This window comes from Myxocyprinus asiaticus, chromosome 13 (assembly GCF_019703515.2).
Source record: "Myxocyprinus asiaticus isolate MX2 ecotype Aquarium Trade chromosome 13, UBuf_Myxa_2, whole genome shotgun sequence".
NCBI lineage: Eukaryota > Metazoa > Chordata > Actinopteri > Cypriniformes > Catostomidae > Myxocyprinus > Myxocyprinus asiaticus.
In genome coordinates, this window is record NC_059356.1 from 38,067,368 (window position 1) to 38,084,959 (window position 17,592).

General features: G+C 39.2%; 1 protein-coding gene across 5 annotated transcripts in view; it reads right to left on the reverse strand.

Moving 5' to 3' along the window:
• Positions 1-17,592, reverse strand: part of LOC127450512 (serine/threonine-protein kinase TAO2-like) — a 42,315-nt gene that overhangs the window by 8,202 nt on the left and 16,521 nt on the right. For 2 of the 5 annotated variants that reach the window (XM_051714700.1, XM_051714698.1), the window contains exons 4-15: positions 13,439-13,540; positions 13,313-13,358; positions 12,983-13,079; positions 12,696-12,809; positions 8,465-8,556; positions 7,956-8,049; positions 7,608-7,689; positions 7,269-7,436; positions 6,829-7,035; positions 6,608-6,736; positions 5,582-5,818; positions 1,958-2,086 (exon numbers count right to left, since the gene is read on the reverse strand). In XM_051714700.1, the coding sequence (XP_051570660.1) occupies positions 1,958-2,086; positions 5,582-5,818; positions 6,608-6,736; positions 6,829-7,035; positions 7,269-7,436; positions 7,608-7,689; positions 7,956-8,049; positions 8,465-8,556; positions 12,696-12,809; positions 12,983-13,079; positions 13,313-13,358; positions 13,439-13,540 (1,497 nt within the window). The other 3 variants (XM_051714702.1, XM_051714701.1, XM_051714703.1) reach the window with 3 other exon arrangements.

Sequence of the window (17,592 nt, forward strand, 5' to 3'; positions counted from 1 at the left end):
TTTCAGGTTGACCAAAAGTTTTACTCCCAAAGAAATTAATTGTAATTTTGAAACATATGTATAAAATCATGACCCAGTGTTTCCCACTGGTTTTTGTGAGACTGTGGTGGGTGGACCTTGGACCCTATAGGGGGGTCTGGGGGCATGCTCTCCCGTCAGAAAATGTTGTACATTTAAAGATAAATGCATCAATCTGGTGCACTTGAAAGCAAAATTAAGAGGCTATGCTAGATCTATGAAGAACTTCGTGCTCTTGTAAACAATTTTGTGCTCTAGTTGTAATTTTATCATTAGCACATTGGTTGTATAGATATGAATGGTGATGCATATCCATGGTAAACAGGACTGAGTTTAACGCAGTTCACAAATGGTCAAAACACAAAATTGACTAGAGCATACATTTGAGCCAGGGCTCGACATTAAGCATTGTCATGTGCTAGTTACTTGTACAGAGAGAAAAAAGGACATTTAAGTTACATGCTCAAGTAACATGTCAAGGTTTATGTTGTATATTTTTCTAAAATTATGACCGATGCCCAGCCTAATAGTGTGCCTATGCAATCAACTCAATTCACTGTGACAGAAATGTAAACGGCACTGGGTAGGGGAGGAGGCTATTGTCATATGGTAATTATTTTTTGTTACATATGGTAGTCAAATAAAGAAAAACCTTCATCGCCACCATTTACAGCAGGGATGCTCATAGTTCTATGGAATGAGAACTACTTTTTCATCAGGTTATTACAGCAAGATCTACCAAAATACAAATGAAGAAAATTCAGTGCTTTTTAAACAGCTTTAAATGTTCTGAACAGCAGTAGGCTATCAATTATTCAAGTAAACATTCAGAATGAAATGCAACATAAAACTACTACTGGATTTACTCTATGATTATAATACATTAATACTTTTTAAAGCTACTAAAGTTACTCAGCAAGAGCAGTGAGTGTTTTCTTGTTATGGTTGTTTGATTATTATAATGGCACACTAGAAAGCAGCAGGTCTATTAGCTTACATTTATACTTACAAGTCCGACATTTTAATAAAATAAAAAAAAATTCTCCACTGTTTACGTTCACTTTAGACATCACTCTTTGTGTTTACATGAATACCTACATAATTTTGAAGTGTATTTGACCATTCAGGCACGCATTTGCGTGAGCATTTTTGGAACACGCCCATGTTCAGCACACACACACATACACCGCCTGTCAATCAAACAGGGCGCAGCTGTTACTAGATCGCTTATGAATTATAAAATTACGTGCTCTGGATTACTTTCAACAGCAGAATAAGAATATGAACTTTCTAATAAGTGAAACAGGCCTAGGCTATCACAAATATAGCTGGTTATTTTTTTGTTATTGACGTTTTAATCAGTCTGCTTGTCCGGTCGGGCAAGTAAAATTCTCTTTCACTTGCCCCTTCGAAAATCCAATTGTCCTGGACAAGCAGACAAGCCATCAAAATAAATGAAGCAAAAGTGGTTACCTGTGTTGAACTTGCTCCTCAGATGCTGAAAATAGTTATGCTGTCAGAGCCGCTGGTAATAACGTTAACGTTAGATAATTGGTTCCAGTGCGTGTGAGCATGCGTGTGTATAGCAGGGGTGGGGGCTGACTGAATGGGAGTGAGAGATGCTTTGCCGAAGCAACGGCGCAAAACACAACATTAGAGATCTTTTATGTTATTAAGAGAAGTGTAAAAATATTTTCGGTTCGTTATGAAACTGTGGCGGGACAAATCAGACTGGCCGAATGATGCAGCATCCACAACACTAGGCGTCACTGTAAGTCCAAGATGACATGAGCAAAAAGTTACTGAGAGCACCTTTAAGAAAGGTACAGTGCTGATGAATACGTAATGGATACGGTAGGATACGACTGATACAAACCATTTTTGGGTCACTACTCACTAGTTGAGAATAATTACATAGCACTGAGCAAAGTGTGTATACCTCTTTGAGCTGCTCCTTGCGTTGTCTGTACTGGCGTTTCTGGGAGTCCAGCAAGCTATTGAGTTCTTTCTTCTGCTGGTTCAGTATGTGCTGCTGAAACTTCTTCTCTTCCGCCTGAGCAGCTTTAATCTGAAAGCACACACCAGATAAATTTAGATAAACATCGTAAATTATCCAATCATGACAATAATTCCCAAATCATAACACAAATATAAAAATATTCCACATTATTTACAAGTTCTGCCATGCTTTCTCATAAATCACACAATCGTAATCTTAGTCACAATGAAATCAAAATTTACTAGGGGTGTAATGATTCACTTGTTTTCTCCATGCATCGATTACTAATGCTGACGATTCATATGCATCGATCTTGAAATATGATTTTTGAATCGAGAATTGTTAGTATTGGGTAATAATCTATTTAAACTGTTAAAAATCAAATGAATCTTGATTCAGCAAATGAGTACACAATATATTAGAATATATAAATATTAAATTAGTTACATGTGCGATTTAAGTGAGACATGCGCAGCTTCATTCTCCAGCACATCCCGGAGCACGTGCCCTCACAGCTCTCCCCTCACAGAGACGCGCTGCACTCTTACATCACCCTTCATGGGATCGCGCCTGCTCTCCGTTTCATCCGTAACTCTCACTGAAATTTTTTCTGAGCAGCTTTCCAAGTCTTTCAAGCACCTTATGTCTGATATCTCCTCCGGATGCCACTATCTCTTGAGTAAATGACAGCTCACTATAAGATAAAATAGTGCCATTTTTCTGGGATTATTGTTTAGTTGGGGACTTGGTGTCCAATTTCAACTGAAGTCATCAATATGATTGCTTTTCTCTTTTCTTTGAAACTAAATGATGTTACTTTAATGTTGTAATATTTGGATTAGTTTACTGATTCAGGGTCCTCATGGTCATTGAAAACCTGGAAATATTAGGGACTTTTAAAATTGTGATTTCAACACAACCCATGTTTTCTGGTGGTGTGTTAAGATCCAAGAATTTTGGTTGAGGGTTCAGAGTTTTATGTGTGACGTATTGGGCACTCAAATTTCATTTTGCCCCAGACTCTGTATTTTAGGTGATGGGGCGGTCATTAATATAGGGGATAACCCCATAAAAAATTGGGTCCTAGCCGGTGTTATGATTGGCAGACAGGTCATCCTTAGGGAATGGAAGTCGACTGGAGCGCCCTCATTTCAGGAGTGGTGCACAGAGATGGGCAGTGTGGCAGCATTTGAAGAGGTGTCGTATAGAAGGCTAAGCAACTGGGAGTTGTTTGAAAAAAAAAAGTGGGGCAATTATTTGGCATTTCTGGAGGGCTCTCGGGGAGGGGCATTGGAGAGGAACTTATAGTTTTAAATGTGTGTATTTATTATTATTATAATAATATATATATATATATATATATATATATATATATATATATATATATATATATATATATATATATAAAACATTATAATTATTATTATTTATTTATTTTTTATCTGTGTGTGTACTCGGGCTTGGTCACAGGGATGTTTGTTGGGGGTGGGGGATTGGGATGGGGGAGAGGGAAATAATGGGGTTTAAGGGGGATAATGGTTGACTCTGTACATGAATGTTTTGTTGTGTTGTGTGTCATGCTTGAGGAGCAACCGCTAAAAATTTTAATCTGAAAATTGTGATTTCAAGGCCTGGAAAGTCACGCAAATTATATATAAAAAAAAAAAAAAAAAAAAGTGAAATATGGAATACTCTTCTAGCTATGTTCATCTCTGAAATATTTTATTGGCACACTGTACTCTTGAACTATTATTATATTCCAAGTAGCCTGTATGTACATTAGGGGTGTAAAAAAGATTGTATCGTACGATACGACACTCACTATACAATATTATATGTATCATACGATACATAAACACATTATAGTGTAATTAATAAACCAAGCAGTGCAATACTGAGAGCTGCGGAACAGTCTCCTCCCCCAGAGGGGCGGTGCTGAGCGCTCACAGGAAAACAGAGCAACACACTTCCGGTACATAGGCAAGAAGATCGATGGCAAACGGCAAGTAGATTCTACTGTAGCGGTACAGTCTGTCGAATTTGCCAAATAACTGTGTGATGTCCTAGTGCTACAGTACATCAAACATGTTGTTTTATTTACGCCGACATCACTGTGAAAATCTGTGGATTTGTGAGGCAGAAACAGCAGCAGTAAGTTTAATAGCCGCCTCTCCCAGACAACACTCAGCGTGACATAACTTATGAGTGTCTTGCTGTTCATGAGTCAAAAAACAGCTTATTCAAAAAATAACAACATAAGAAACCAGCAATTACAAAAGACTTATAATTACCTGCTTTTGACTTCGAAATGCAAACAGCTTTGAGAACAACATGTGCAATTGTTATAAGCCAGTAATAATGCCAGTAAAGTTTACATGCAAAGCAAAACAGGGAAGAGAGCAAAAAAAATTCAGTGTGCCGACCGGTTTTTGCTTAAGCCGCTAAATAATATTGGATTATGTACATATATCGTAAAACCAGAGGTCAGGTTCCTCTCAAGTGTTTTTTTTTTTTTCACCACTAAACAATATTGAAAGGAGTTTTTACCTTGCTACAGTCACTTCAGCTTGCTCTCTGGGGGCTTTCAGACAACAAGGCATGATTTTCTATAAAGCTGCTTTGAAATTATGTGCATTGTGAGAAGCACTATTCAAATATAAATGACTAGAGTGTAGACAAAATTATTTTCTCAAGAAAAACATGAAAATTTGAGTTCATATTAGTTTTTCTAAACAATCAAACAACATAAATGCAGTGCTGTTGTTTAAGTTACTTAGAGCTCTGCTTTTTATTTTCCAATGTCAGACACTTTTGTGGCATTTATGATTTAAAAGACATTTATGTCAAATCCTTGAATAAGTTTGAGCGAAACATTTGTGGGTGCTCATATCATCGTATTGCGAGGCTATGCATCGTACTGTAAAATGTGTGTATCATGACATGCCTAATCTACATGTATTTAATGTGTTTTCTTTCAAATTAATTTGGTGCAATAAACAATCTTAAGTAGTTTGCCTTTCTTTTTCTTAAGACATTAGGGGAAGTATTTAAAAAATACTATAAATGCATTTAAAAAAAAATGCTGAATTGAATCGTTAATCGAATTTCACTGTGAATCTCATCTTTTTAAATTTGCAAAAATCATTTTTGAATCGAAAACCTGTGAATTGTGAATCGAATAGATTTGCTTTCAACCCAAAGATTCACACCACTAAAATTTACCCTATGTACTTTCTTAATGCACATTCAAGGTCTTATTGTGCATGATTCATTAGTGCATGCCATTTCAAACAAAAAACTGTGTGTCTTTTTCATTATTATCGAAACGTTAGCTTCCTCCACGTCTGAAATGACTTTTTGGTAACCAAGACCTCTTTTTTCAATCCCTCTCCCCAGATCCCACTCTGGTGTCCCACCATACAATTTTTTCTGGTTGAATATCCAGTTTCACTCAGAAATAAACCAGATTACAGAAGTAAAAAGGGTTGCGAACAGCATTTCATGTTGACTAGTTTTTTTATGCTCATTTACAAAAAAAATAAAATAAATAAAAATCTCTCTCACCTCTTTTTCCAGAATGGCCTGGTGTTTCTTACTCAGCTTGTCGGCTTCACCGCCGAAGTTGTTTCTATGGCTCTCCAGCTCTTTGTCTAGTCTGAGCTGGTGTTCATCCATCTCTGTCTTGAGTTTGTTCTCTAAAGCCAGCAGCTGTTTCTGGTGCTGCCTCCTCATGCGCTTGTACCCGGACATCTGCTCCCTCAGAGCTGAGCCCTGTTCATGCTCCTGAATCTGACGGGTCACCTGCACAGAGAAGAGAGTTTTGTTTATCTTCACTTAAAGGGATAGTTCACCCAAAAATGAAAATTCTCTGTTCATTTACTCACCCTCATACCATCCCAGATGTGTATGATTTCCTTTCTTCTGCAGAACACAAATTAAGATTTTTAGAAGAATATCTCAGCTCTGTAGGTCCATCCAATGCAAGTTAAATGGGTAATCCATAAGACTCCAGTGTTTTAATCCAGATTTTCAGATGTGTTATGATAGGTGTAGGTAAGAAACAGATCAACATTTAAGTCTTTTTTTGCTCTAAATTCTTCTCCCTCCCCAGTAGGGGGCGGTATGCACGAAGAATGTGAGTCACCAAAAACACAAGGTGAAAGTGATCGGTTTCTCACCCACACCTATCATATCACTTCTGAAGACATTGATTTAACCACTGGAGTCTTATGGATTACTTTTATGATGCCTTTATGTGCATCACAATTTTGGCACCCATTCACTTGCATTGTAAAATTTTTCTAAAAATCTTCGCTTGCGTTCTGCAGAAGAAAGAAAGTCATACACATCTGGGATGGCATAAATGTGAGTAAATGATGAGAGAATTTTCATATCTTTTCAAATCTGACGAAAACTTTCACACAGGAATGGAGCTCTGAAATACAAGAATGCTACATCTCCTGGAGAACGGAAAAAAGTCTGCAGATTCTACCTGGGTCTGGTTATAGTCAACACCAGTCAACAGTAGGTGTTGTGCAATAATGTGGCTGCAAATATGGACTCTGAGCTGTATGTTAGACAGGTACTTACCACAGAAGCTGTGCGAATGGTGGCAAAATGGTCTCGGTTCCGATGCACCCTCCTCCGAGCTGCAGATGACAGCTGCTGTGGCGACTCCATCTCTGGCTGATATGGGTCATCGTAGATGTTATCACGAGCCTGGCAGAGAGTTGCACAAATTTAAGAAATACACAAACAAAATAAAGTGAAGGAATAAATAGATGGCAATAGTTGGCCTGAGGACTACGTACAGTGGGGCGGTGTATGATGGAGCTGTTGGAGGTGACTGTCTGTTCTCCCTCCTGCATCATGGCCATCTCAGCACTGTCGTCTGACCCGTCGGCCAGGCTGTTGACTGAGGAACTCTGGGAGCTGGCGCTGATAGACATGGATGGCACAGAGTGAGAGCTTTCCATACTGTTCACTGTGCCCGTCTGCAAGAGGTACTGCTCTGCCTCCTACACAAAGAAGTGAAAAGACATCTTTACTTTTCCTAAGTTATTAGAATAATTTAATAGATTAAAGGAACATAACACAAAAGGAGCACAAGAACACAAAGAATACTAGCATAAGACCAAGAATACTAATAGAAGGTACTAAACTAGAGGAAAAGGAGATATGAAGTGAGCCATAAGGACAGAGAGAGAGAGAGAGAGAGAGAGAGAGAGAGAGAGAGAGAGTGGGGGGGTACCTCTTCCTCCTCTCCTCCCTCTTGTGTGGGGCCATTGTGTGTTTCCTGAAAGAGGATCTTCTTCATCTTCCTGTACTGCAAGTTGTCCAGCTCTCGCACAGCATCTTTGGTGCGCGTTATCAGATCCATCACTACAGAATGGGGGCGCTCTCGGCACAGGAAATGGTGCTGCAAGGGAAGAAAGGGTAAATATCATGTATGAACCAGAGAGCTTGGTGGACAGAATATCAAGTGTGTGCCAAGATGAATCAGCTAGAATTAGGACTGTCACAAATGTGAGGGAGAGAATGTGTGAATAAGGAGCTGGTGCTTTTGTGTGCGTTTGTGTTTATGTCTTACATTGAGCAGCACATCTGAGGTAGGCCTGTCCTGAGGGATCTTTTGAAGACAAGAGTCCACAAAGTTACGGAAGTAGTCCGACCTGCATTTAAAAGAGAGGATGAGGATGTTAGATATACACAAAGGATAGACGTACAGAAAATGTCACTTCAAGAAAAACAAAGTAAAAGCAAGTATTTCAAATTAAACATAAAACTAAGAAAACTATTAAATTGATAGAAAAAAAACAGGAGAGCAAGAAAGACAAGATATTTGGACAAAACTTAAATAGCTGAAAGAAGACCAAAAATGGTTAAGACAAAAGAAAAGAATAATAATTAAAAAAAAAATCTAGACCAAACTTCTCACCAGTGGTTTGATGCCAGGACAGGGCTTTCATTTTGCGCAATGTGATATAAGGCACTCATAGCATTCATATTGAACAAGGGAGGCTTCCTTTCAGCTAGAGAGATAGACAAAGAAAGAGAACTATAAAACCAGAGCACACAGACAGAAAATAATTCAATCAGAAAGGCTGAGTGACAACAACAAGGGCTAAAATTTAATTAAAAAAAATAAATAAATAAAAAAATTTAAAAAAAAATACAGGCATAGATGAAATGAGTGAATAGATGAAAAAGCCGGGCGGGTGAGAACATCAGTAAGAGATGGTGAGATGGAGTGAAGTTACAACCAAAAGCAGCTTAGACACTAAAACCCAAATCCCTTTCCCTAGCAAGAGACATAGACACAACACAGACTCGCAAGCACTGAAACCTGATGGCCTAAATAAACCCCTTTAATACCAGAGATAACCAAAATTTTCATGGGTCAGTAAGAGGTGGAAAGTCATGGGTCAATTTTAATGCATCACAAACCTAGTTCTATGCAAGTGATGCCCAGAGACCAGACGTCCACCTTTCCCTCGTATTGCCCCTCGTCCATGGCTAGGATCACTTCTGGGGCCATCCTGTACACAAGGTATGAAAGTATCAGTGATACGCATATAATTTAGTTCTTACTTGAAATAAAGTACACATTTTCTAATGTACACAATGCAAAGCTTCTTACCCATCCTACCTCATTTCTAGAAACTAAGCTGCAAAATCAGATCATGGTAAGGCTGGGCAGTAAGATGGTACAGTATATACAGTGTTAACCGCAACCTGTCACAATAATATAGAAGTCAATTAATATGCATTCACAGGTTTGCAATTCTCAGCTACTTCCAAACGGTTTCAAATCATCGTCCAGTCAGAATTTATAGTCGGAACTATCTTTAAGTTGGCTTGAGGAAGCCAACATACTGTTATTCTACAAACTGTGTTTAGGGATTTATCAAAATCTCTAAACGGAGACCAAAAGTTCTAACACTATCACCTACTAAGGCTTTCAAGCTACACCTACCAAACTCTGCAAAGACCTACAGACTGTTCTGGAATAGTGTCCCATGTCTTTTCTAATTGATCTGACTTGTGGTTTTCGCACAGGGGACGATCAAAAATCAGATGGAATGTTCAAATGGGCCACTGGAATGCTCATTAATTCAAACTCTAACTGTCAAAAATTCAAATGTAAACAAACCCACAAAAGGTCTTTAATCTGCTTTAAGTTGCTCTCTGTATCGCTCTCTCTCTTTTTTTCTGTGTGATAGTCTGTCTGACATCTATCTAGCTAGTTGTTTGTCTTACAGTTATGGCTGTATATCCATTAAAATTCTTAATTATAAACCTAGTTTAAACTTTCAGACAAGGCTTTTTTAAGCCAACATCAAAGTTTGTCCTGACACCTATCCAAGGGCGTAGCCAGGAAATAACTTTTGGGTGGGCCTCAATAAAAATGGATGGGCCAAGTTTTCATCCAAATATTTATTTTTTTAACCAAATTTTCCTTAACAGAGAATTGCAGCATTCAAACAGTTCTTTCACACTTTCAGAAACCAGAATGTACTTCAACGTCAGTAAGACCAAGGAGCTTGTGGTGGACTTCAGGAGAAAAGACCAAGAACACAGCCCAATCACCATCAATGGAGCACCGGTGGAGAGGGTCAGCAGCTTAAAGTTACTCGGTGTCCATATCACTGAGGAACTCACATGGTCCGTCCACACTGAGGCCATTCTGAAGAAGGCTCACCAGCGCCTCTTCCTCCTGGGACGGCTGAGGACATTTGGAATGAACCACCATATCCTCACACGGTTCTGCACCAGCACTGTAGAGAGCATACTGGCTACATCACTGCCTGGTACGGCAACAGCACCACCCTCAACCGCAAAGCCCTGCAAAGTGTGGTGCGAACTGCCAGACACATCATCGGAGGTGAGCTTCCCTCCCTCCAGGACATATATACCAGGCGGTGTGTGAAAAAAGCTCAGAGGATCATCAGAGACTCCAGCCACCCGAGCCATGGGCTGCTCTCACTGCTACCATCAGGCAGGCGGTATCGCAGCATCAGGACCCGCACCAGCCGACTTCATGACAGCTACTTCCCCCAAGCAATCAGAATATTTGAACTCTTGATTGCTCACGATACATATATAAACACTGCATATTATTAGCCTCAGACTGGACATTTTATACTTCTCTTAATAACACACTGGCAACTGACTATCAACCGACAGCTGAATGTCAACACAACAATACATATTTATTTCCACTGATTACATGGGGAGGGGTACAGTGTATTTTTACTGTATAAAGTCTTCTTATTTTGTGTATACTGTATATTATAAATTATTAGGTGTATATTGTGTTGTGTAACAAGATGTGTAAACTGTGTTATGTGTAAATCAGATGTTTATTGTAATTGTCATACTGCTAAGTTGCTTGGAACTGCACCCAAGACTTTCACCCACTGTTGCACTTGTGTATATGGTTGAGTGACAAAGGGATTTGCTGTATGCATTTTTTTTAAACTATTTTATAAATATATTATATACACTGTATACAGATGCCTCAAAGTGAAATTCTTTTGAAGCACATTTTTATTTGTTTTCAAGGACTATGCAAGAGTAGTCATTCATCAAACAAATTTCACATATAATATTTATTGATTTAATCTATTTTTATAAAATACCACTTTTACAAGACAACTTATAAGTGTGCAGCTTTAAAGTGGACTTTGCTTTCCAACAAAGGTGAATAATTGGAACCTTTAAAAGTAGTTCATATGACTCATGAGCTATGTTCCATGTTTTCTAAAGTCATAAAACAGCTTTATGTGAGGAACTGACCAAAATGCAAATGTTGTCAGCCACTGGTTTTCACACTGTTTTCTGCGAGACACAAAGCTTTCTTTCCACACGGGGATGCTTAACGGAGAAAACCGAATCCTCCAATGATCTGCATTCAAAGGACGTTTTGTATATCTCATTTGAGATATTTTTACTCTGGAGTAATACATTTCTTGATGTAAATTCAGCAATGCCACACAAAGCTGAATAGCACTGCCAGAAACACTGTGGGGGGAATTCACTTAACCGTTGTGGCACTTTTGCACATGGTATTTCTGCGCAAATACCTGTGTCTTTATTCACTAACCACCCGCAATCTATTTTAGCAGGCGCAGTCAGTGCTGAAATTGCGCTGCATCTTCAGTATTTAAATTAAGCCACAGACATTTCTTTCCGCGCAAACACACCACCTTTCCGTATAAATTAGGCTCATTCTAAGTTGCGCTTCATTCACAAAAATTGCCCAGCGCAATTTACATCGGCCTTCAAGATCAGAATTGCGTGTGCAATTTGCGTTCAGCATAAATTTTGTGGGTGCGTTTGCGCCGTTGCCTGATCTGCATAATTCCTTTAATGAATGGGGCGCTTAACCAGCACAGAGAGCACATGCTAATAAATAGCACATTTACCGGCCACAATTCATCCTTAGTGAATTCCCCCATGTGTGTTCCATACGCACCAGCGGAAGAATGCCGTTAGAGAACAGTTAACGGAACCGAAAGTTATGAAATTCCTCTGGCATTTTTTTTTTTATTTGAATCTGTTCTGAATAAGAAGCATACAACACACACAAAAAGGTATGCAATAACATATTCATGAAATAAATTCTTTATTCTCTATGATTCATGACAAAGTGTCTGTGAGAGCGAGAAGTGGAATGTGGTGTTTGGCTGTAGCATTGGGGGTACGTCTTTCTGTAACAGGATTGTATTTGTGGTTTTCCGAAAATAAATAAATACATTTAAATTATTTAATGATTTATTTTTTTTAAAATTCAAGCACTTTTTAAGCACCTCTTGGTAAAACAAAATTGCTATTTTTAAATTAAATTAAAAAAAGTCAGTTTCAAGTATTTCAAGCACCTTGTATGAACCCTGTATATAAGTAAAATAATAATCTCTATTATTCTGGGTGGCCCTGGGTCTAATTGGGTCAGCCCTCCCTTGGCTATGCCACTGCACCTATCTAGTTTTATAATAGTATTTTTCAGTCTTTTCCTTTCAACTTGGGTGTTACATACAGTAATGTGAAACGGCATTAACACTAATACCAAGACTTATTAATTTGCTATGAATAATATTGCCTTCTGTATTGCGTCCAACAAGTTCCAAATAAAAGGAAACATTAATCAAATTAGAATTACCACCTTTAACATGCAAAATATTTAATTCTCTGAATTATTAAAATAGACACATAGTTATCTACATTTTTTTTTTTTATTGAATTTCCAACAACAATAAAAAAAAAAACTCTTTTGATATGAACAATTAGAGTGATATACAACTACTCGTATCATGATGTAAGATTTTGTTCATACCACCCACCCATGGTTTTAACGTCACAACCATGAGCACATTAACATATTTCTGCGCACTTTTTACACATATGAATCCCTATTCAGAATACAATATGTTCGGTAAGGCAGTTCACATGTGAAGAGTTAATCACTTACATATAGAAGCCTTAAATGTACAGTAGTAAAAACAACCTGCTTAATTTTAATCATCAGAGAGAGGACAGAAAATGGGTAGAACTGTATGACTATACCTGTATATTTTTGGTGCCTTGACAAGCATTATAAGTAGACTGCAGGTAAAAAAAAAAACTAAAACAAATGTTACACAAGTCTAGATATGCCCAATTATTAGTTGTGTCTTACCAGTATGGTGTGCCCACAAAAGAGTTGGCAGGAGAAACAATTGAGGCGGAGCCGAAATCTCCAAGCTTTACCTGACCAGGCTCAGTTAGCAGAATATTGCCTGCCTTCACATCTCTGGAAAAAGAAAAAGAATGTGAATCTTTCAGCACTGAATAAACAGTGAAATCAATTGAGATCTTTGAACTGATATGAAACGACAGAAGAAAAGCCAGAGAACTTTCTAAAGTCAAGCAGACGTGTAGGTAAGAACGGGTATAAAAAGAAAGAGGCCATGGCAGTGGTCTCACCTGTGTATCATATTATGAGAGTGAAGGTAGGCGAGGCCCTGAAGTGCACCATGGGTAATAGCAGCTATTTCCACCTCCTGTAGAGGCTTCTTATGCACTGTGGGATAAATAAATAAATACAATTTTCACTATGGGAAAATAACATGATACTGAAATCAGATCAGGACAATATTTACACATAACCTGCATGTTTCTTGATCAATTGATGACAGTGCTTACACAAAAAAAGCATGCACAACAAATACGAATGGAAACCTCTAAAGTCAGACATGGCAGCTGAGGGAAAGATCTGGAAATAAGGGAAGACGTGAAAAGGGGTAGACTACTCACCCTCTAAAAGATCAGAGGCTGATCCTAGACAGTATTCCATCACCAGCTAATAGGAGAGATAGAGACATATTAGCACACATCAGACAAACACATTACTCACACACACATATATGCAGACACACTTACCCATGCTGTGTGCTCTCTGAGGTAGCACCCTTTGTATTCAATGGTATTGGGGTGCCTGAGCTTCTGTAAGAACTTCACCTCCTTAATGATGTCCTGCCATTTCTGCATGCCAAGACAGAGAACACACCAAATGCTACATTAAAAGATCAGCATGTGAACAGTCCTCATTAATATACTGAATGTAATTAAGTGCCTTTAGGTAGTTAAGTATTTAAACTTAATGGATTATACCAAAATAGTCAATATTGCATTGCTATTTAATCCATAAACCATTTTTGCTGAATTTCCAGCAAAAATAACTACATTGTGATGTATACTATTGCTGTGATATAAAATTACTCACACTGTAATATAAAATTTTGGCTATACTGCCCACCTTTAGTTGTCAAGTTTGATTCAACTGTTAGGTTTAGGGGTGCTGAATTTCAGCTAAAACAATTATGACTCTTCCTAATTTATCTTTAATCTGTTTGAGACATTTGAATTGTAGATGTTTACTTATCAATGTAATGACTCTCCTGCTCTTACTTGAGCCAGCACTAAAGAAAACATGTCCCCCATATCTTCCCAAAATTTTCAGCTTCCTGCGGGGAAAGATGCATTTCTTGAAGAAACACTATATCATATACATTTAAGAAAAGAAATAACCTTTTATGGTGTGCCCCAACCCATTCACATTCCATGTGGAGAGAGACAATCCACTCACATTAACATTTTACATTTTGACATTGCAGCGCGGAGGAGGGCGGGGCAGGGCCGGAATGACGCACGCCCGGACCCCAATCACCCTGATGAGACGAGCAAGGGATAAAGGTGACCGGAGACGACAGTTCGGGAGAGAGAGAGCTTCAGGCAGCTGTCCTGAATGTTTGGTTTTTATTTGGCTTTTGCTTTAATTCACTATTTAATTATGAGTTGCACCTTCAAGCCTGTTCTCGCTGCCTCCTTTCTCTTTGAACCCCTTTACATTGGTGCCAAAACCGGGAGGAAGGAGGGATGCCTGTCGTAGAGTCCTCGACACTGCCGTCAACCCAGTGGAGCGCTGCTGCCATCTGCCGGGGGACGGAGTACCCCTTCCGTGGGGAACGGCCGCCGTCCGCAAGGTGAGGAGGGAGTGGACTCCCTGACCGCCTGGAGCAGTAGGGCCGCTGCCAGGGGTGGAGGAGTGTCCCCACGTGCCACCAGAAACGTGGAGGGGCATTCTGTCCGCTGGGGGTGGAGGTTTGACTCCGGTCCGCCCAGGGAGGAGTGGCTGTCATCCGCCTGAGAGGGTGGAGGTGTGATCGAGGACCATGTGACGGTGCATCAGAGAACCGATGAGTGAGTTTCTTTTTTCTGTCTCTCCTCTCTCTCTCTCGCTCCGTGTTGGCTTTTCCCTCTGCTGTTTTTTTTGTTTGAACAAGCTCCAGCCGCTAGCAGAACCAGCACAAACATTAAAAATAAAAAAATAAAGGCAGTTAAGTTTCGTCGGGCAGTCAAACAAATGTTCAGTGAGCCAGCCCATTTGGCCGTTACCTGAGTGAACAGATGCCCTAATCACCCTAATGATTTGCAATGAAATATTCCACAAAACAAACTCCATCCAAGAGGCGGCATAAACACAAAGAACATGCAGATTCATCCACAAAGTGTCCCGAAGGAGTGTTATTCCACAAAACAACTCCAGCCGCTAGGCGGAACCAACACAAAAAGAAACAAAGAAGGTGCCCAGTTTCCTCGGACGATCAAGTGAATGTTCAATGAGTCAGGTCCACTCGGCTGCATCAAGAGCATCACACAATGACTTACTCATTCCACTGACTTTATGAGGATATCGCTTGCTGTAGGCATGTAAATATTTTGCGGCCATCCATAGTATCTATTCTCAATTTGGCCAGGAACATCAGTGCAAAAGCGACCTTCCATTGATGTAAGAGTTTCTTGCATTCCTTGAATCAACCACGTTTCTCTCGTCGAATTCGCAAAGTCTGGGAACAAGAAAATGCTGTGGTTCTTCCAAGAAAGCCTTCCTTTACTCCTCGCTTTGCGTAACACGAGATCTTTATTGGATGATCTCAGAAATTTGGCCAGAATTGATCGGGGCCTGTCTCCCTCAGTGGATCTCCGAGCCGGAACTCTGCGAGCTTGCTCGATTTCCATCTTATGGCCTGTTATGTCGAGCAGATTCTGGAAGAGCTTGTCTAGGAATTTCACCATATCTCTGCCTTCTTCGATCTCAGGAACTCCAACAATTCGGACGTTGTTTCGCCGGTTACGATTCTCAAGGTCTTCCAACTTTTCCCAAACGCGTTCTAAGTCCACCTTGGTCGCTAGTGGATTAGCAGCTAATTCCCTCTCCGATGACTCCAGATAATCGATCCGTTTCTTGACGTTCCCCACTCTTGTAACCAACCCAGAGAATTTTGTCTCCATGGCAGTGATCGATTGATATATTACAGCAAGATCCTCCAAGTCAGCAACGATCTTCACCAGCACTGCCAACATGCTCGACAGTTAACTCTGAATCTATCCCACCGCACCGTCCAAACTAAGTCCCCGGTCTGCGGCCCTGTCAGGGGTATCAGCTTAAGCACATAAGTGTCTTTTAATGTCTCCAGAGGATTTTGAATTCTTTGACATATTGTCTTCATAGAACAGTTATGAAACAGAGTGTATCGAATCTCACCAGTTTATGACACAAAAAGTATTAAACTAGCAAAGTGCGTAGAGCTCGCCATTCACACGTCCGACCCTTGCATGGCAACACGCGACTCGAGGACAAAGATACTTTAAACAGATGCAAAAACAAAAAAATAAAGATGTGAATACAAATATGAGTATGTGATGTTACATGAGTCGTGACAATCAGACGGTGTGTGGAGCAATAGAGAGAGTTAGCGATTATGTATGCTTTCAGTATCACTTTCCAACATGCACATGCTCTCCTCTCCAGGTGCTCTCAATCTCTCATCAGTCACTCATCCAAGTGCTATTTTGTGAGAATGCTGATTTCAATCAGAGATATATGTATGTCACAATACCACTAATGACAGTTTAACCCTCAATAATGGCACGCCGTTTTCATGCAGTTGCTTAATAATTAGTGATTTGTGTTACAACAAAATGCCAAAGACTGTAAACAAATCATGGATCTCACTAGAGCAGTTTTGGAGCATGTAATGGATACATCACTCTAATATTTTTAATGTATCTCTGTTGTGTGTGATGCTCTTATGGTGTTTACTGGTTGCCAGTATGTCAGAATGATATTTGATGGTGACAACAGAACTATTCATTACGGTTTTCAATTCAAATGAATGTTAGAATTTCACAATTTAAGTAAACTGAAAGGAAATTGTGGGGACAAAACATATAACTGCAGCATATAACTTGTAAAAGTGTAGCAAAGGGCACTTTAAAATGAAAAATCTGTGATCTAATCAGTATTGGCCGGTCTCAGTGTTAAAAAAAATCTGTGATTGGGATCGGCCTCAAATTTCCTGAACGGTGCACCACTAGTTAGTTTAGATTTTAAAGCTCAATGATTTAATGATTCATTTGTACCATCACTCAAAATTGCAAGTTTCACTCACGATACGATCTTGTATCGATTCTCTTAGCCAGCGATCTGTTGTTTGTCGATACCTCGAAGTCTGTCGCAATGCGATTTCGATTCAGGGGTCTGCAATTGATATTACGATATTATGTGCCTATTTTACGCAAAAAATTACATTTATTATCTCACAAATGCAACCAAAATATAATTTGAATATTTTATTGAGCTCTCTGAAAAGTGCAAATCCAGTTTCCACACTGGGACACCCACAACAAAATAAAATACAGAAAAATAAATTACATAAAAAAATAAAGTCACATACATGTGATGATCAATCGTTTGATGACAGCTCACTGCCTTGTGGAATAAGGTAAACACTACAGTGACCATTTGTCATCTCTACAAAAGTCAAGGAAGTCTTTCAATCCAAAATACATACTCAAGACAGGAGAATATGTGCTATGGTGTTTTTTTCTTGGCTACTTTTTCCCCGGTTGTATTGAAAAATTCTGTTACAGTTTGACCCCTGTCCAAAAGTCTGCATACCCTTAGTTCTTAATACTGTGTATTGCCCCCTTTAGCATCAATAATAGCATGTAGTCTTTTGTAATAGTTGTCT